Genomic DNA, 20,940 nt, shown 5'->3' with positions numbered 1-20,940 from the left:
TGGTAATGGGACTAGTTCAACACGTGATAGAGGGAGAGGTTGGTAACAGGACTAGTTCAACACGTGATAGAGGGAGAGGTTTGTAATGGGACTAGTTCAACACGTGATAGAGGAAGAGGTTGGTAATGGGACTAGTTCAACACGTGATAGGTTGGAGCGGAACAGGACAGCAACATGACGTCAGAGAACCACACTGTCGTGCCTTTCCATTGGCGTCGTTATGTTCCTGCTGCTCTCTGCTGCCCCCTGCTGTGTGGTGTGTGTGTTTCATTCCCTCTGCTGTGTGTGTTTCATGTCTATCCTCTTTTCTCTTCTCTCCATCAGCTGTGTTGCTTCAGGAAGCTGGTAAGAATTCACATGGCAATCATTCTGACAGCTGTCAATCACTCTGCTGTCAATCTCCATGTTTTAACAACAAAAAAAATGCACACCTGAGCGTCTCAGAGACGGTGCGTAGGCAGACGGGTGCGTAGGCAGACGGGTGCGTAGGCAGACGGGTGCGTAGGCTGACGGGTGCGTAGGCAGACGGGTGCGTAGGCAGACGGGTGCGTAGGCAGACGGGTGCGTAGGCAGGGATCAACATAGATAATAAATTAAGATGACCCGCACGCCGTCTGCACGTTTGGGTCACATAGACCTTCTTCAGGCGCCTGAAGAAGGTCTATGTGACCCAAACGTTGCTTAAATAAAAGTGTTCCTATTGTGCAGACGGTGTGCAGGTCATTTTGTTTTATTGTCAACTAAAACACATTAAAATAAATCAGTGCTATTGAACACCCTTTACGTCTGTTTGTGGGTTTTAAAAATGTAACCAATGAAAAGTATTAAAAAGCTCTTCTGACTAAACCTCCTAACTCCAATGGATCCTCAAACAGTCGTTCAAACCTCCTAACTTTCAGACAGAAACAAATATAATATAAGCAGGCGCGCCAATCCCGGGGGGGACGGGGGGGTTTCGTCTCCCCCTAGCTTCAGATTGGACCCCCCCCCCCCCCCCAAGTCAGAATGGAGCCCCCCCCAGACCCCCCCAAGTAATTTAGAATAATAAATACTTCTTTAATAGAATCTGAACCCACTTTTGAAATCACGCACTCATAAACACGTGTATTTTAAAGGATTTATTTGCCCCAAACCTTCTATTCGTTATACATTACAGTAGCTATTGATAATCGTAGATGATGCTCAATTCCTCTGCTCTGCTCATTATTTGAAACAGCCAGCGGGTAAAATAAAGTTTTACTCCTACTCACCCCCCAAGTCATTTAGAATAATACAAATAAATGTTAAAATATTTTGTATTCATTTATATTAAATCAGTAAAATCTGGCAAAAATAATAATAAAATAAAATAACCCTAACCTAACCCTAAACCTGACCCTAAAACCGAAATAAAGTAGCCAAAAACCGAAAAAAAACAATCCGCCCAAAAAACGCAAATTTTCGTGCACATTTTCTCAGCCTCACGCCAGATTTACAACCATGAATATAAGGACACATTCAAGTATCTGAAAATATAAAGTCACCATACCAACTTGAGTGGAGTTTCTTGATTATTTGATTGATTGAAACAGTAATCAATCAAATAATGGCTAATTAAATAGTGGATAGTTGCATCCCTATCACACAGGTTCTGTTCAGTGATGAGTTATTTTCATTGATTTTCTTTCTGTCTCTTTTTTAGGTGGATTTGTGAAAACAGGTGAGTGTGTTTTTTATTTTATTTTTTACAATGAGCTAAGAAAAGCCTTTTTCTAATAATATCTGGATTGTAATCAACTGCTGCTCTTTGTTAATTCCTAATAGACACAAGACAGTATGGTAAGATATTGATCAATTCATATTAATTAATTAATATTAATATTATGGTAAGATATTAATGAGTGATTAAAAAACATAGTTTTAAATGTCAAACCACTATAAAAAAAACATTGTTTTAAATGTCAAACCACTATAACCACCCTGGAAAAACCTACAAATATTAACAACACAAATATCTCGCATGCATGCACGCACACGTACACACACACACACACACACACACACACACACACACACACACACACACACACACACACACACACACACACACACACACGTTAGATAGTGTGTCACATATGCTGCCCCGACTGACTTTGTGTTGTCTGCCTGTCTGTCTGTCTGTCTGTCTGCCTGTCTGTCTGTCTGTCTGTCTGTCTGTCTGTCTGTCTGTCTGTCTGTCTGTCTGTCTGTAGGTAAAGACATTTACAGGAAGATCCAAGGCAGAGAAAACCCTCCACCCTCCACTGTCATCAAGATCACAGGTATTATACTCTGTACCGTATACCCTGCAGGGGTGGATTAACCCTTCGTGGTGCCCGGTGCTTGGACCTGGTGCTGTGCCCCCCGGGAGCGTTTTGTCAACGGGGGGGGGGGGGCTAACTAGCAGCTGTTAACTAGTGGTGAACTAGCTGTTAACTAGTGGTGAACTAGCTGTTAACTAGCAGCTGTTAACTAGTGGTGAACTAGCTGTTAACTAGTGGTGAACTAGCTGTTAACTAGCAGCTGTTAACTAGTGGTGAACTAGCTGTTAACTAGTGGTAGAACTAGCTGTTAACTAGTGGTGAACTAGCTGTTAACTAGTGGTGAACTAGCTGTTAACTAGTGGTGAAGTATTATTATTATTTTGTCCTCAGAGGAGAGAGGAGGGGAGGAGGTGCTGTCCCAGAAGGAGGAGGAGGAGAGGAGGATAGCAGAGTTAGGGCGACCCGCCCTGGGGGAGCACAGCAAGATGGAGGTAGTGATAGAGGAGTCTTATGAGTTCAAGGTAGGATTACTTTATTATATCATATTATTATATAATACCATATAATATTATATATCGTTGCCGTCAGGCAACAATATAATGGAAAAAACAACTATCTCCACATTAATTGACAAAACAACTATCTCCACATTAATTGACAAAACATCTATCTCCACATTAATTGACAAAACAACTATCTCCACATTAATTGACAAAACAACTATCTCCACATTAATTGACAAAACAACTATCTCCACATTAATTGACAAAACAACTATCTCCACATTAATAGACAAAACAACTATCTCCACATTAATAGACAAAACAACTATCTCCACATTAATAGACAAAACAACTATCTCCACATTAATAGACAAAACAACTATCTCCACATTAATGGACAAAACAACTATCTCCACATTAATAGACAAAACAACTATCTCCACATTAATAGACAAAACAACTATCTCCACATTAATAGACAAAACAACTATCTCCACATTAATGGTCAAAACAACTATCTCCACATTAATAGACAAAACAACTATCTCCACATTAATGGTCAAAACAACTATCTCCACATTAATAGACAAAACAACTATCTCCACATTAATGGTCAAAACAACTATCTCTACATTAATAGACAAAACAACTATCTCCACATTAATAGACAAAACAACTATCTCCACATTAATGGTCAAAACAACTATCTCCACATTAATAGACAAAACAACTATCTCCACATTAATGGTCAAAACAACTATCTCCACATTAATAGACAAAACAACTATCTCCACATTAATGGTCAAAACAACTATCTCTACATTAATAGACAAAACAACTATCTCCACATTAATAGACAAAACAACTATCTCCACATTAATGGACAAAACAACTATCTCCACATTATTAATAGACAAAACAACTATCTCCACATTAATAGACAAAACAACTATCTCCACATTAATGGACAAAACAACTATCTCCACATTAATAGACAAAACAACTATCTCCACATTAATGGACAAATCAACTATCTCCACATTAATAGACAAAACAACTATCTCCACATTAATGGACAAAACAACTATCTCCACATTAATAGACAAAACAACTATCTCCACATTAATAGACAAAACAACTATCTCCACATTAACGGTGAAAATCCTCCTAACTCCACCTGAGCTGAATTGTTATATTAATATTAATATTTTTATATTTCAGAGTACTGTAGATAAACTCATCAAGAAAACTAATCTGGCTCTGCTGGTTGGAACCAATACCTGGAGAGAACAATTTATAGAAGCTATAACTGTCAACTCTGGTAATTATTATTATTATTATTATTATTATTATTATTCGTAGTAGTAGTAGTAGTAACATTATTAGTATTATAATTATTATCATTATTATTATAATTATTAACATTATCAATCAATCAACCAATGTGTGTGCGTGTGTACAGGTGATGAAGGTGAGGATGAGGAGGGGCATGGCTCCTCCCCCTCAGGGTTTGACTACGTGATGCACTTCCTGACGGTTTTCTGGAAGCTTCTGTTCGCTCTGGTCCCGCCCACCGACTACTGCAACGGGTGGGCGTGTTTCTGCATCTCCATCTCTGTGATTGGTCTGCTGACCGCCTTCATCGGTGACCTGGCGTCTCACTTCGGCTGTACGGTGGGCCTGAAGGACAGCGTCACCGCCGTGGTGTTTGTGGCTTTAGGGACCTCTGTACCAGGTACTACACACTCACATAGACACCCATTATAAACATATACACACTCACATAGACACCCATTATAAAGATATACACACTCACATAGACACCCATTATAAACATATACACACTGTGTACGATGGGCCTGAGGTGTAATGGTGCTTTAAAGCTATCCACAGAGACTTTCTGTCTGAGGTGTAATGGTGCTTTAAAGCTATCCACAGAGGCTGTCTGTCTGAGGTGTAATGGTGCTTTAAAGCTATCCACAGAGACTTTCTGTCTTAGGTGTAATGGTGCTTTAAAGCTATCCACAGAGGCTGTCTGTCTGAGGTGTAATGGTGCTTTAAAGCTATCCACAGAGACTGTCTGTCTTAGGTGTAATGGTGCTTTAAAGCTATCCACAGAGACTGCCTGTCTGAGGTGTAATGGGAGTTTATTCCACGCTGTCGGCCCGTAGAAGCAGAATGCTGCTTCACCACACATTGCATCTCTCTCTCTCTCTCTCTCTCTCTCTCTCTCTCTCTCTCTCTCTCTCTCTCTCTCTAGTAGTAGTGTCTCTCGCCCCCCTCTTACAGACACCTTTGCCAGTAAGGTCTCAGCCACACAGGACCAGTACACTATCTCTGTAGTATTAATATAGTGTCTCTCGCCCTCCTCTTACAGACACCTTTGCCAGTAAGGTCTCAGCCACACAGGACCAATATGCCGACGCCTCCATCGGTAACGTAACAGGAAGTAACGCCGTCAACGTGTTCCTGGGGATAGGCGTGGCCTGGAGCATCGCAGCCATCTACCACCAATCACAGGTCAGTATGCTAGAGCCAATCAAAGGTCAGTATGCTAGAGCCAATCACAGGTCAGTATACTGGAGACCAATCACAGGTCAGTATAGATACACACAGAGATAGACGGGAACGCCCAGAAACGCCCATTCGATTTTGTCCCGGGGGAAAACAGAACGATCTGCCTCATAGAGTTACATCATACACGATCGTTTGGATCACTTTCAGAGCTATTTAATGGACGATTGTCAGCTAAGAAAAATCCATCAGAAGGACAGCTGGAACACAATCGTCCACTCGCCCTCGGAAAAGTTGACTTATTATTAAGATATATGTGACTAAAAAGACCAAACATTGACAATCTATGAGCTCACAGCGCGTCGGAATGCGACGCGTTGTAACTGTGAGCTAGATTGGCAATGTTTGGTTTATGTTCCCCCCAGAATACGTAAGCTGGGGTTCATGTGGTTTATCAGATTATCTTTATATCTTATTGCATGAGTCAAGTTTCAGCACAAGCACCACTGAGACCGGAGATCTGTTTCGCTCTTTCCATCTCCGTCTGAATACCAAAACACTCGCCCCAAAACAAAGTCGCCCCGGGGGCAAACCCGCCGGGATTCACCTGGTGTTCCTAAATGTAACCTCAGTAAAACTGTTCCAAAACATAACCTTATTACTAAACTGAACCTCAGTAAAACTATGCCTAACCCTGAACTTATTTCAAACCTTATCCTCTGTAAAACAAATACAAGAATACAAGAACCGCTGGTCGGTGAAAAAATGGGGGCGAGGGTGTTTTGGGGGGAGTTTTCTGGTTACCTCCTTTGTCCTCTTTGTTACCAAACATGTTTACATATGCACAGTGTTTAATCACCTGGTAGAGACACTATTACAAGATATGACCAATTAAACTTACCATAATATCAAAACCCAACAGCCCTTAAGTCATCAATAATGTTTATAGTGAATTTGAAGTACAGTTTAGAGACTGTTTTGTGAACGGCACGTACCGACGCCATTACGATTTGGCGAAGTGCGTCATTTAATATCATGCAGGATTTACACGCTGCTTTAGCTCCGTGTTCATTGCCAGATTAACAATTGTGTTTTCTGTAGGTTTTTAAACGAGGATAGTCTAGGGTTTGGCTTGTTTTGTGTGTAAATCGCTGCATGTTGACTGCGTTTCCAAACTGTAATGGCGATCTCCTGTACTTGGAATTCACTAAAACGTGTTCTATAAACATCATTGATGAATGAATGGCTTTTGCTTTTTGATATTATGATGAGTTTAATTGATCATATCTATAGAAAATGTAATAGTGTCTCTTACCAGGCGATTAAATCCGATAACCTCGGGCCATTGTGTTGTGTTGGATCCTTTGTCCAGTCAGGACAACATTCCAGTCGGACTCTTGTTTAATTTGCTAATGTAGCATTCCTTGTCGAGTGGCAACAAGGTTCTGTGCCTGTGATCTGGCGTCAAGCCATGACGCCTGCTTTTAGATCAGTATACTTTTACAGCATATGAGTTTGAAAACCCCACATCCCACCGTCTATACCAGCTGGGGGAAATCTGTGTTTTCCCCCGAGTGCAACTCCGCCCCCCTAGGTACAACCCACTGATGACACTACGCCGTGTGGATGTATACTGGAGCATCATCCAACAACCAATCAGTTTGTTGGTCTTTCGTTTGAATTGAGTTTTTGTTAGTTTATTTTTTTAACTCATTTACTGCCGCAGTAAATAAATAAATAAAGCCCAGACCTTTTCAACTTGTCACACAATATTTATCTCCAGTATGATCTGATCGATCCCCCTATCGTTGCTAAACACGAGGTTTTCTCTGTGCTTCCGCGAAGAAAAGAGAAATCATTTTGACCGTCTGTTCTCTAGTTATTGGCCGTTGAACATAGCATGTATCGACAAACAATGCAGAGGAAAGCGAGGGAGGCGAGATACAGCCGTTTCCCCAAATACGCCTAACCAGGAAGTGAACGGTGGAGGAGATCTTGTGATCTCTGTAGTGAAGAGCGCCATCTAGTGTTAACACTAAAAACACACAACAGACGTCTTCGGCAGTTAATATTTGGGGGGAAAAGTAATTTTGTGGCTGAAGTATTCCTTTAAACACATTTAACACATTGAGAGCCAGATACTATGTATCCACTTCATCCGTGGGGTGCCAGCATTTTATTTTTGCACAAAGTGTGTTAGTGTGTCAGTTGTAGTCTTCCAACCATAATAAACATGCTGTATAAAGTGTGTTAGTGTGTCAGTGGTAGTGTTCTAACCATAATAAACATGCTGTATAAAGTGTGTTAGTGTGTCAGTTCTAACCATACTCAACATGCTGTATAAAGTGTGTTAGTGTGTCAGTGGTAGTGTTCTAACCATAATAAACATGCTGTATAAAGTGTGTTACTGTGTCAGTTCTAACCATACTCAACATGCTGTATAAAGTGTGTTACTGTGTATTTGTAGTCTTCTAACCATAATAAACATGCTGTATAAAGTGTGTTAGTGTGTCAGTTCTAACCATAATCAACATGCTGTATAAAGTGTGTTAGTGTGTAGTTGTAGTCTTCTAACCATACTCAACATGCTGTATAAAGTGTGTTAGTGTGTCAGTTCTAACCATACTCAACATGCTGCACGGTTCCCAGGGCCGGCCGTTCAAGGTGGACCCCGGCACGCTGGCGTTCTCCGTCACCGTGTTCAGCATCTTCGCCCTGGTGGCCGTGGCCGTGCTGATGTACCGCCGTCGGCCCTCCATCGGAGGGGAGCTGGGAGGTCCTAGAGTCCCCAAGATCCTGACCACCATGCTGTTCTTCAGCCTCTGGCTCATGTACATCGTCCTGTCCTCCCTGGAGGCCTACTGCCACATCAAAGGCTTCTAAATGTAACGATCTGCCACATCAAAGGCTTCTAAATGTAACGATCTGCCACATCAAAGGCTTTTAGATGTAACGATCTGCCACATCAAAGGTTTCTAAATGACGATCTGCCACATCAAAGGCTTCTAAATGTAACGATCTGCCACATCAAAGGCTTCTAAATGTAACGATCTGCCACATCAAAGGCTTCTAAATGTAACGATCTGCCACATCAAAGGCTTCTAAATGTAACGATCTGTCACATCAAAGGCTTTTAAATGTAACGATCTGTCACATCAAAGGCTTTTAAATGTAACGATCTGCCACATCAAAGGCTTTTAAATGTAACGATCTGCCACATCAAAGGTTTCTAAATGTAACGATCTGCCACATCAAAGGCTTTTAAATGTAACGATCTGTCACATCAAAGGCTTTTAAATGTAACGATCTGCCACATCAAAGGTTTCTAAATGTAACGATCTGCCACATCAAAGGCTTCTAAATGTAACGATCTGTCACATCAAAGGCTTCTAAATGTAACGATCTGCCACATCAAAGTCTTCTAAATGTATCAATCTGTCACATCAAAGTCTTCTAAATGTATCAATCTGTCACATCAAAGGCTTCTAGATGTATCAATCTGTCACATCAAAGGCTTATACATATGTGTGTATATATATATATATATATATATATATATATATATATATATATATATATGCGTGCGTAAATTGGCTATTTTCACTAAGAATACACCTTGATATGTTGACTACTAAACAATCTGAAAAACACTGGACTAGACCAGGGGTCTTCAACAGGGGCTCCGGGACCCCTAGGGGGTCCTCAGAGTTACTGTGTGTGCGTGTGTGTGCGTGTGCGTGCGTGCGTGCGTTGCATGTTTGATCTTAATTATTTCCTTTCATTTTGTCACAAGTTTGGTTTTATTTATATGAGTGATGATGACACATTTCACTTTATGGAATGATTTAATGTATACGCGTTACTAAAGTCTTTAGACTGTTTGATAGAAATGATTTGATCACGTTTTGTGTTTTTATATTAGAGAATGTGTTATTGCACATGTTGTTGAAGTCAAATCACATTTTTATTGTATTGTTTTGCTTCTGGTTTTGAATACATTTATTTCTCAGTCCAGTTGGGGTTTTTGTGCACCTCAGAAATGGAAGGTACACACTCTGTAATACACACTTTGTGATACACACTCTGATACACATTTGCCTGAAAATAAAGCTCCAAAATGAACCCAAAAAGCGTTTTTATTTATATTATCATGGGTCCCTCAACAGGGGTTACTGGGGTCTTGGGGGTCCTCAGAGCTACTACATGGGACTACAGGGGAATATATATATATATATATATATATATATATATATATATATATATATATATATATATATATATATATATATATATATATATATATATAGCCTGTCTACCTGACTCACTGTGTTTTAATAACATTTACAAACAGCCTGTCTACCTGACTTACTGTGTTTTAATAACATTTACAAACAGCCTGTCTACCTGACTTTTAATAACAAATGACTGAAAACGGGCCATCGTTACCCTGTCTGTCTTCACGTGTAAATTGTGTTTCATTTGTAAATGATATTTCACTTGTAAAGTGTTGTTTCTAGAGAAGCTGTTTTGCATCTGTATGCTGTAGTCGTTGCACGAAAACCTGTTGGTCTAGAACCTGGGTCACTCTGAAGGAGTCATTTTTGGCTTGCCAATGGCTTATAATTTACACTGTTTCAAGATTCAAGAACACTTTTTTTTAAGAGATTGGTAATATGCACATTAAATCAGAAAATAGCTGATTTGCAAGCGCACTGCCTGTAGATCGGCTATTTTCGGAGGAGAAAGTCACTGTTTCCAAGCTGTTTATGTACCCTCCGACCTCAACAACGGCCGCTGGTACCAAGTGACACATGTTGACGTCCCCTTTAGGATATTTTGGTACTCAAACAAACTACTACAAACTAGCTCATTTTGGACCAGAAAATCTAGTAATTGTAACAGAATTTTGTTCTTCACAAACCATTTCTATTAAGTCACTAGAACAACATACTAAAAGTCCTAAATCCTACTTGCGGAAATATGTTTAATTGGCATCAATCTAAAATGGCCGCCAATTATTGTCCAAAAAGTCATGTAAAATGATGATGATGATGAGTCCAATTTTCGTTGGTCTGAGATTTCAACTGACTTCCAAATACATTTTCAGGTGAGGAATTCAGATAAAATATACATTTTGTTTAAATTTGCAATTTTTTGAACCAATATAACAGAACTACGAGATGTTATTACCAGATATTCTAGCAGCATTTCACATCAAAGTCATTATAACAGAATTTGTTTTCCTAATCCTAGTTGCGAAAGTATATTTAATTGACATCAATCGAAGATGTCCATCAATCATTGTCAAAAAGCCAAATGATGGTGTGTCAATGTCAATTAAACATATTTCCCCAACTAGGATTTATTCAGACTTTTAGAATGTTGTTCTGGTGACTTCATAGACATGGTCTGTGAAGAAAGACATTCTGTTACCATCATTTTATGACTTTTTGACAATAATTGGCGGCCATTTTGGATTAATGCCAATTAAACATACTTCCACCACTAGGATTTCTTAGGACTTTTAGTATGTTGTTCTGGACAGCTCTTAGAAATGATGTATGGTGAAAAACCCGTGCCCCCTCTGAATACGGCGCCCGCGATACAGGTCGCTCCAATGAACTGGAGTGGCCAATGAGGGATCTAGGTTTCTATATCTATGACTAAAACAATGCTCTGCTGTCTGCGTTTGGGTCTTCAGTGTCTAGGTTTCTATATCTATGACTAAAACACGTTTGGGTCTTCAGTATCTAGGTTTCTATATCTATGACTAAAACACGTTTGGGTCTTCAGTGTCTAGGTTTCTATATCTATGACTAAAACACGTTTGGGTCTTCAGTATCTAGGTTTCTATATCTATGACTAAAACACGTTTGGGTCTTCAGTATCTAGGTTTCTATGTCTATGACTAAAACACGTTTGGGTCTTCAGTATCTAGCTTTCTATATCTATGACTAAAACACGTTTGGGTCTTCAGTATCTAGGTTTCTATATCTATGACTAAAACACGTTTGGGTCTTCAGTATCTAGGTTTCTATATCTATGACTAAAACACGTTTTGGTCTTCAGTGTCTAGGTTTCTATGTCTATGACTAAAACACGTTTGGGTCTTCAGTATCTAGGTTTCTATATCTATGACTAAAACACGTTTGGGTCTTCAGTATCTAGGTTTCTATATCTATGACTAAAACACGTTTGGGTCTTCAGTGTCTAGGTTTCTATATCTATGACTAAAACACGTTTGGGTCTTCAGTATCTAGGTTTCTATATCTATGACTAAAACACGTTTGGGTCTTCAGTGTCTAGGTTTCTATATCTATGACTAAAACACGTTTGGGTCTTCAGTATCTAGGTTTCTATATCTATGACTAAAACACGTTTGGGTCTTCAGTGTCTAGGTTTCTATATCTATGACTAAAACACGTTTGGGTCTTCAGTATCTAGGTTTCTATATCTATGACTAAAACACGTTTGGGTCTTCAGTGTCTAGGTTTCTATATCTATGACTAAAACACGTTTGGGTCTTCAGTATCTAGGTTTCTATATCTATGACTAAAACACGTTTGGGTCTTCAGTATCTAGGTTTCTATATCTATGACTAAAACACGTTTGGGTCTTCAGTATCTAGGTTTCTATATCTATGACTAAAACACGTTTGGGTCTTCAGTCACCAAACTGACTCAGTCTGGGTTTCCTTCATGAAAATAGATAAATCAACATGAAGTCGTGTTTTTTTTATTACAAACGAATGCTGGTAATGCCCCCCTCCCTCCCATGTAAAACTCAAATGTTTTCACCATATAATCATAATCATAATAATAATAATAATCATCATAATAATGGAAGCAGGCATATCGTCCCTTAAGGCTGGTATTTAATAAAAGAAAAGAGCAGGTTAATGATAATTAATGATAATGAATGTCACTGGGGAAACGTTAAGGGGTCATCAAGTTCAACTGGAGGTCAGCGGCCGGGGTCACATGAGGTGGGGGCCAAGGGTCAGGGGTCAAAAGGCCACACTGGTTCACAACACGCAGTCTCCTCCCCTCCATGGGGGGCGGGGGGGAGGGGTTGGGGGGCTGTATGTTCTCATATCACGACAAAAACACTGAAAACAGCTGTTGATCCTGTAGATCATCGGCTGTTTTCACTATTGGTGGTACGAGAACTATATACAGGGTTTATGGGGTTAAAAACACAAGTGTGTGTGTGTGCGTGCACATATGTGCGCGCACGTGTCAGGGGCATCATCTTGTGTCAGATGTCAGAGGGGGGGGGGGTTGGGAGAGAGGGGGGGGACCGCTGATCTGGTGAAATGAAGCTGGTTTTGGGGGAGGGGGGGGGTTGTCGGGATCTAGTCGGGGGGTCGCGACCTCTGTGGACCTCCTCTATCTTCTTCTGGTGTTTTGGTGGTGTTGTTGTGCGTCCGTTGGCGAGCGTCCAGATCCATCGTCTTCTTCATGGTCACTTCAGGTGAAGTGTGGCATCCTGCTGCACATCCTGAAACAATACAATACATATATATAATATATATACTGTACAAATACACATATATAATATATATACTGTACAAATACACATATATAATATATATACTGTACAATCAAGTATATGAGGTTTTTCCTCATATACTCGATGGTCCAGCTCAGTCCCCAACGTTTCACTGGAGATACAGAGAAGAGACATGGCCTCTTATGGGCCTGGAGAAGAGAGACAAGACCTCTTATGGGCCTGGAGAAGAGAGACAAGACCCTTTATGGGCCTGGAGAAGAGAGACAAGACCTCTTATGGGCCTGGAGAAGAGAGACAAGACCTCTTATGGGCCTGGAGAAGAGAGACAAGACCTCTTATGGGCCTGGAGAAGAGAGACAAGACCTCTTATGGGCCTGGAGAAGAGAGACAAGACCTCTTATGGGCCTGGAGAAGAGAGACAATATGGCCTCTTATGGGCCTGGAGAAGAGAGACAAGACCCTTTATGGGCCTGGAGAAGAGAGACAAGGCCTCTTATGGGCCTGGAGAAGAGAGACAAGACCTCTTATGGGCCTGGAGAAGAGAGACAAGGCCTCTTATGGGCCTGGAGAAGAGAGACAAGACCTCTTATGGGCCTGGAGAAGAGAGACAAGGCCTCTTATGGGCCTGGAGAAGAGAGACAAGGCCTCTTATGGGCCTGGAGAAGAGAGACAAGACCTCTTATGGGCCTGGAGAAGAGAGACAAGACCTCTTATGGGCCTGGAGAAGAGAGACAATATGGCCTCTTATGGGCCTGGAGAAGAGAGACAAGACCTCTTATGGGCCTGGAGAAGAGAGACAATATGGCCTCTTATGGGCCTGGAGAAGAGAGACAAGACCTCTTATGGGCCTGGAGAAGAGAGACAAGACCTCTTATGGGCCTGGAGAAGAGAGACAAGACCTCTTATGGGCCTGTGCATGAGTGCTACGCTGAGAGCTGAGTTTCAGAGTACATCAAACTATATCTTCATGGAAGGGGTCTTCAACAGGGGGTCCGGGACCCCTAGGGGGTCCTCAGAGCTACTATAGGGGGTCCGCCAAATCTTTGTGTGATAGGATTTAGTTTTTTCACATTAACCACTTGAACCCTAGAATTCCTTTTCCGAGGGGGACATTAGCCGAAAATAGCAGATCTACAAGCTCTCAACGCCTCGTTAGTGCGAGGCGTTGAGAGCTTGTAGATCGGCTATTTTTTGGCAAAGAGGCTATAGGTGTAGAGGGAAAAAATAGCAGATTAAGTGAAGAAAAAAAACTTTAATCTGAAACACCATTTTATATAATATAGAGTAGGGGGTCCTGCTTCATCTCTCTCTCAGCCAGGGGGTCCTTGGCCTGAAAACGTTGAAGACCCCTGCTTCATGGGATCAAAAGAGTGTCTTTGGTGAAAAACAAATGCTTGCAATGGGTTCAGAATCATTAAGAAACTACTTTTACCCCTCAGTCACATGATACTTAAAGGAGAATTTTGGACTAAAGTTTTCTTACCTTTTCTATGACGTTATGATATCTTAGGATGAATGGTACAGTAGAAAAATGTCATAACTCCACCCCTGAGCCGCCACAGCTTAAAAGGTGCGCGGATAGGCCTTAGGTTAGATCACATATTTTATTAGCTTTATTTTTTAATTTTTTTGGTGAGATCTGACGTTCATAGTGACAGAACACTGTCCAAAAAAACAAAAAAAAACAAAAACAAAAACAGAAGTCTCGCTAGACGAGATTGAAATCTCGATATTTCAATCTCGTCTAGTGAGACTTCTGTTTTTTTTTTTGTTGCATAGTGTTCAGTCACTATGAACGTCAGATCTCACAATTTTTTTTTTTTTAAAGCTATTAAAATATGTGATCTAACCTAAGGCCTATCCGCGCACCTTTTAAGCTGTAGCGGCTCAGGGGTGGAGTTATGAAAATTTTCTACTGTACCATTCATCCTAAGATATCATAACGTCATAGAAAAGGTAAGAAAACTTTAGTCCAAAATTCTCCTTTAATAAGAATTAACATTTGAATTGTGGGAACCACAGCTTTCAGCAGTTCCTCTAGTCTATGGGAGATGTTGTTTTAAATGTGTTACTAGAAGCCTTTACAAACACTTTGGTGGAAAATGTTTTGTCAAGGAATTTATTGACCATTTTTTTCTGATAATATTCCTGGACTGTTTTCACATAAGCAGCTTTCTACTGGACTGGTTAAAGGTGCATAACGTGATTTTTGTTTATTTTAAATAGCTATATAACACGACTGAATTCACAATATTATTGTGATAGTAATCATTGAGTGTTTGTTCAGTAACAGGGTCTCCCCGTCTCTCCAGCTCTTTAGTAAATACAAAATGCCTATAATTTTATCCAACCAGGAGGGAGAACTCAGCAATACGAACACAGAGTTTGAAGTTGATGGGTCGGACCATTCTCGAGATACGTGGGGGTAAGATATGCACATACGCAGAGATTTACGTAATTTATAGGATTGAGTACTCACTAACTACCTGGAATTTGTAGTTCTAATTATATTTACCACTAATGTCATGGAACTGAGCTGGGATTTGTAGTTCTCTCTAACTGCCTGGAACTGAGTTGGGATTGGTAGTTCTCTCCAAATGTATTTCATATTTACCACTAACTTCCTGGAACTGAGCTGGGATTTGTAGTTCTCTCCAGAGTTCCTGGGTTCAACAGAATTCATATTTACCGCTTACGTGGCCTTTGCTACTTTGGTTCTCTTCATCCTTTTCCTCCTCATGAGGGTGACCTGAGGTCTCTTCAAGCCCGCGATGAGCAGCAGCAGTCTGGGCCGCGACTTGGTGAGCCAGCTTCTCAGTAGCGTCCCCTTGGGAAACCTGCAGGTATTACACCAACAACTTATTTTATTACACCTGCAACTTATTGTATTACACCAACAACTTATTTTATTACACCAGCAACTTATTGTATTACACCAACAACTTATTGTATTACACCAGCAACTTATTGTATTACACCAGCAACTTATTGTATTACACCAACAACTTATTGTATTACACCAACAACTTATTGTATTACACCAGCAACTTATTGTATTACACAAACAACTTATTGTATTACACCAACAACTTATTGTATTACACCAACAACTTATTGTATTATACCAACAACTTATTGTATTACACCAGCAACTTATTGTATTACACCAACAACTTATTGTATTACACCAGCAACTTATTGTATTACACCAGCAACTTATTGTATTACACCAACAACTTATTGTATTACACCAACAACTTATTGTATTACACCAGCAACTTATTGTATTACACACAAACAACTTATTGTATTACACCAACAACTTATTGTATTACACCAACAACTTATTGTATTATACCAACAACTTATTGTATTACACCAGCAACTTATTGTATTACACCAACAACTTATTGTATTACACCAGCAACTTATTGTATTACACCAGCAACTTATTGTATTACACCAGCAACTTATTGTATTACACCAACAACTTATTGTATTACACCAACAACTTATTGTATTACACCAGCAACTTATTGTATTACACCAGCAACTTATTGTATTACACCAGCAACTTATTGTATTACACCAACAACTTATTGTATTACACCAGCAACTTATTGTATTACACAAACAACTTATTGTATTACACCAACAACTTATTGTATTACACCAGCAACTTATTGTATTACACCAACAACTTATTGTATTACACCAGCAACTTATTGTATTACACCAGCAACTTATTGTATTACACCAGCAACTTTTTTTTAACTTCGTTTTAAGATCTACAGTAGGACACACATCTACAGTAAAATGAACCTACAGTAGGACAAACATCTACAGTAATTTGAACCTACAGTAGGACAAACATCTACAGTAACATGAACCTACAGTAGGACAAACATCTACAGTAACATGAACCTACAGTAGGACACACATCTACAGTAACATGAACCTACAGTAGGACAAACATCTACAGTAACATGAACCTACAGTAACATGAACCTACAGTAGGACAAACATCTACAGTAACATGAACCTACAGTAACATGAACCTACAGTAGGACAAACATCTACAGTAACATGAACCTACAGTAGGACAAACATCTACAGTAACATGAACCTACAGTAACATGAACCTACAGTAGGACACACATCTACAGTAACATGAACCTACAGTAGGACAAACATCTACAGTAACATGAACCTACAGTAGGACAAACATCTACAGTAACATGAACCTACAGTAGGACAAACATCTACAGTAACATGAACCTACAGTAACATGAACCTACAATAGGACACACATCTACAGTAACATGAACCTACAGTAACATGAACCTACAGTAACATGAACCTACAGTAGGACAAACACCTACAGTAACATGAACCTACAGTAACATGAACCTACAGTAGGACAAACACCTACAGTAACATGAACCTACAGTGACATGAACCTACAGTAGGACAAACATCTACAGTAACATGAACCTACAGTGACATGAACCTACAGTAGGACTAACATCTACAGTAACATGAACCTACAGTAACATGAACCTACACTACAGTAAAGACACACCATGTGAACAGGAAACTGCATGGAGGTGAACAGATTGTAAATAAGGATGTTGTTCTGATTGTCTTGACTGGTTAGATAGATAAATACCCCTGTGGGATCAATATCCCACAGGGTATTTCAGTCGCCCAGAGGCAGCACAGCAGTTAGAGTTAAAGGTACAGAGTAAAGAAAGTACTGTCAGATACAGCAATACAAAGACGCACCATTAATATAGAACAACAGTAACAGTAACACATGTACAACTATCCTGCACTATGCAGAGAAACAACAACACCAGGTTACAGTGTCCTCACAAACACAAAGTGCCGTGTCAAACTGTGCAAACAGTTCCCTCAGTGCAACAAAGGTTAAATAGAAAGTAAAAGACTCTACAGGGAATGTGGGAGAAGACGTATGCAGGACAGTACCTCAACTCAACCAGTAACAGTCTCCTCACCGAAGCAGCATGGCTCTGTTTAGCAGCCACAGCTCTCCTCACAGCGGTCACATTCTTTACAGCAACCGGAGGCCCGATCTAGAGAGAGACCACCCAGGCTATAGTCTGCCCCCCTGGGCCGACGCTGTGCCCTTATATACCCGCCTAAGACCTGCTGAGCCCCATGGAAAATATAACAACCTCCCCGATTGTTTCACTTCTGCTGTCGGAAGCAAAGAGAGAGATCTAGCAAAGTTTAGATGAGGCAGGAGCCTTTCTGACGCCATTGTTGTCCGGCTGGCCTGCCTCATGTTAAATGTAGCGCGATGAACCAACATCGTTTGTTTAGCTTCACCCACCACCAGCCCCACCCCCTCCTCCCTGCCTGACGCTAGCTCTGAGTCATTAGCTTGGTTAGCCTGCCTCCTGTGGCCGTCCTGGGGCCTAGCTTTGGCCTTGTAGTGGCCGTTTCTGTGGCCTAGCTTTGGCCTTGTTTTGGCCCTTTCTGAGGCCTAGCTTTGGCCTTGTTTTGGCCCTTTCTGTGGCCTAGATTTGGCCTCGTTTTGCCCTTTCTGAGGCCTAGATTTGGCCTTGTAGTGGCCCTTTCTGTGGCCTAGCTTTGGCCTTGTAGTGGCCCTTTCTGTGGCCTAGCTTTGGCCTTGTTGTGGTCCTTTCTGTGGCCTAGCTTTGGCCTTGTTGTGGCCCTTCTGTGGCCTAGCTTTGGCCTTGTTGTGGCCCTTTCTGTGGCCTAGCTTTGGCCTTGTTTTGGACCTTTCTGTGGCCTAGCTTTGGCCTTGTTGTGGCCCTTTCTGTGGCCTAGCTTTGGCCTTGTTGTGGCCCTTTCTGTGGCCTAGCTTTGGCCTTGTTGTGGCCCTTTCTGTGGCCTAGCTTTGGCCTTGTTGTGGCCCTTTCTGAGACCTAGCTTTGGCCTTGTTGTGGCCCTTTCTGAGGCCTAGCTTTGGCCTTGTTGTGGCCCTTTCTGAGGCCTAGCTTTGGCCTTGTTTTGGCCCTTTCTGATGCCTAGCTTTGGCTGTGGCTCTTGATGTGTCCCTTGATGTGTCCCTTGATGTGTCCCTTAAGGATAATTCCTTTTAACAGGTCGTTCATGAAAGTCCTTGCGGTCTTGTTTCCAATGAGAACCTGTGAGCAATTGGGGTTAAGAGTCTTGCTCAGGGACAAATTTCATATCATCGGCACATATGCTGGGATAGCCTGGAATCGAACCTGGGGCAACCAGGGCCAGCTGGTTCCCTAGGCGGGCTCACTAACCACTCAGCTATGGCCGCCCCTTAGCCGTCCCCTTAGCCGCCCCTATGGCCGTCCCTTGATGTGTCCCTTGTTGTGTCCGTTGCAGTAGTCCTTGCTGTGGCCTTTTTCTGGCATACTTTAGTCCTTATTGTGTCGCTTGCAGTAGTCCTTGCTGTGGCCTTTTAGTGGCATACTTTTGTCCTTGTTGTGGCCCTTGTTGTATCCTTTCGGTGTCCCTTGCTCTGGTCCTTGTTGTGGCCGTTCTGTGCATAATTACAACGAGCTTCTTCGACTAATTTGGGTTTTAAACTTGTTTAAACGACTCCAAACAACAAACAGGAAGTGGGTGTAGGTGGGACATCCGCTGTAGTTTCTTCACTTTTCCAGCATTTTCTTTGAGCAGACTGTCAGACAGACAGACACACTGCTCAGATCTTCTTTGGTTTCTTCTTGTTGGTTCAAACATCCTGGATGTCCATCTTCCCTGTCTGTCTGTCTGTCTGTCTGTCTGTCTGTCTGTCTGTCTGTCTGTCTGTCTGTCTGTCTGTCTGTCTGTCTGTCTGTCTGTCTGTCCTGTTTGTAGTTTATTCATCTTGTTGTAGTTTATCTATTTTGTTGTAGTTTTGTAGTTTATCCATCTTGTTGTAGTTTAATCATCTTGTTGTAGTTTATCCATATTGTTGTAGTTTAATCATCTTGTTGTAGTTTATCCATCTTGTTGTAGTTTATCCATATTGTTGTAGTTTAATCATCTTGTTGTAGTTTAATCATCTTGTTGTAGTTTAATCATCTTGTTGTAGTTTATCCATCTTGTTTATCCATCTTGTCGTAGTTTATCCATCTTGTGTATCCATCTTGTTGATCCATCTTGTTAATCCATCTTGTTGTAGTTTATCCATCTTGTGTATCCATCTTGTTGTAGTTTATCCATCTTGTGAATCCATCTTGTTGTAGTTTATCCATCTTGTGTATCCATCTTGTTGTAGTTTATCCATCTTGTTTATCCATCTTGTCGTAGTTTATCCATCTTGTGTATCCATCTTGTTGTAGTTTATCCATCTTGTGTATCCATCTTGTTGTAGTTTATCCATCTTGTGTATCCATCTTGTTGTAGTTTATCCATCTTGTTTATCCATCTTGTTGTAGTTTATCCACCTTGTGTATCCATCTTGTTGATCCATCTTGTTAATCCATCTTGTTGTAGTTTATCCATCTTGTTAATCCATCTTGTTGTAGTTTATTCATCTTGTGTATCCATCTTGTTGTAGTTTATCCATCTTGTGTATCCATCTTGTTGTAGTTTATCCATCTTGTTTATCCATCTTGTTGTAGTTTATCCACCTTGTGTATCCATCTTGTTGATCCATCTTGTTAATCCATCTTGTTGTAGTTTATCCATCTTGTTAATCCATCTTGTTGTAGTTTATCCATCTTGTTGTAGTTTATCCATCTTGTTAATCCATGTTGTTGTAGTTTATCCATCTTGTTGTAGTTTATCCATCTTGTTAATCCATCTTGTTGTAGTTTATCCATCTTGTTGTAGTTTATCCATCTTGTTAATCCATGTTGTTAATCCATCTTGTTGTAGTTTATCCATCTTGTTGTAGTTTATCCATCTTGTTGTACTTTATCCATCTTGTGTATCCATCTTGTTAATCCATCTTGTTGTAGTTTATCCATCTTGTTAATCCATCTTGTTGTAGTTTATCCATCTTGTTGTAGTTTATCCATCTTGTTGTAGTTTATCCATCTTGTTAATCCATGTTGTTGTAGTTTATCCATCTTGTTGTAGTTTATCCATCTTGTTAATCCATCTTGTTGTAGTTTATCCATCTTGTTGTAGTTTATCCATCTTGTGTATCCATCTTGTTAATCCATCTTGCT

The 20,940-nt window shown here is 40.5% G+C and overlaps 1 protein-coding gene across 4 annotated transcripts in view; it reads left to right on the top strand.

The window, feature by feature from the left end:
- Positions 1–8,182, top strand: part of slc8a1a (solute carrier family 8 member 1a) — a gene marked incomplete at its 3' end in the record, with an annotated part of 31,294 nt that extends 23,112 nt beyond the window's left edge. Inside the window, exons 11-18 of one of the 4 annotated variants that reach the window (XM_080448857.1) lie at positions 325–345; positions 1,682–1,699; positions 2,232–2,300; positions 2,673–2,803; positions 4,007–4,106; positions 4,248–4,520; positions 5,163–5,305; positions 7,949–8,182. In XM_080448857.1, coding sequence (XP_080304983.1) covers positions 325–345; positions 1,682–1,699; positions 2,232–2,300; positions 2,673–2,803; positions 4,007–4,106; positions 4,248–4,520; positions 5,163–5,305; positions 7,949–8,182 — 989 coding nt within the window. Of the gene's footprint in view, positions 1–324; positions 346–1,681; positions 1,706–2,231; positions 2,301–2,672; positions 2,804–4,006; positions 4,107–4,247; positions 4,521–5,162; positions 5,306–7,948 lie in introns of all 4 variants that reach the window. The other 3 variants (XM_080448856.1, XM_080448858.1, XM_080448855.1) reach the window with 3 other exon arrangements.
- Between the last annotated feature and the right edge of the window lie 12,758 nt (positions 8,183–20,940).

The sequence above is a fragment of the Gymnoscopelus braueri genome (assembly GCF_963280865.1).
Source record: "Gymnoscopelus braueri genome assembly, chromosome: 2".
Classification (NCBI taxonomy): Eukaryota; Metazoa; Chordata; class Actinopteri; order Myctophiformes; family Myctophidae; genus Gymnoscopelus; species Gymnoscopelus braueri.
Note: the sequence above shows the minus strand (reverse complement) of the source record. Positions and strands in the feature narration are given on the sequence as shown.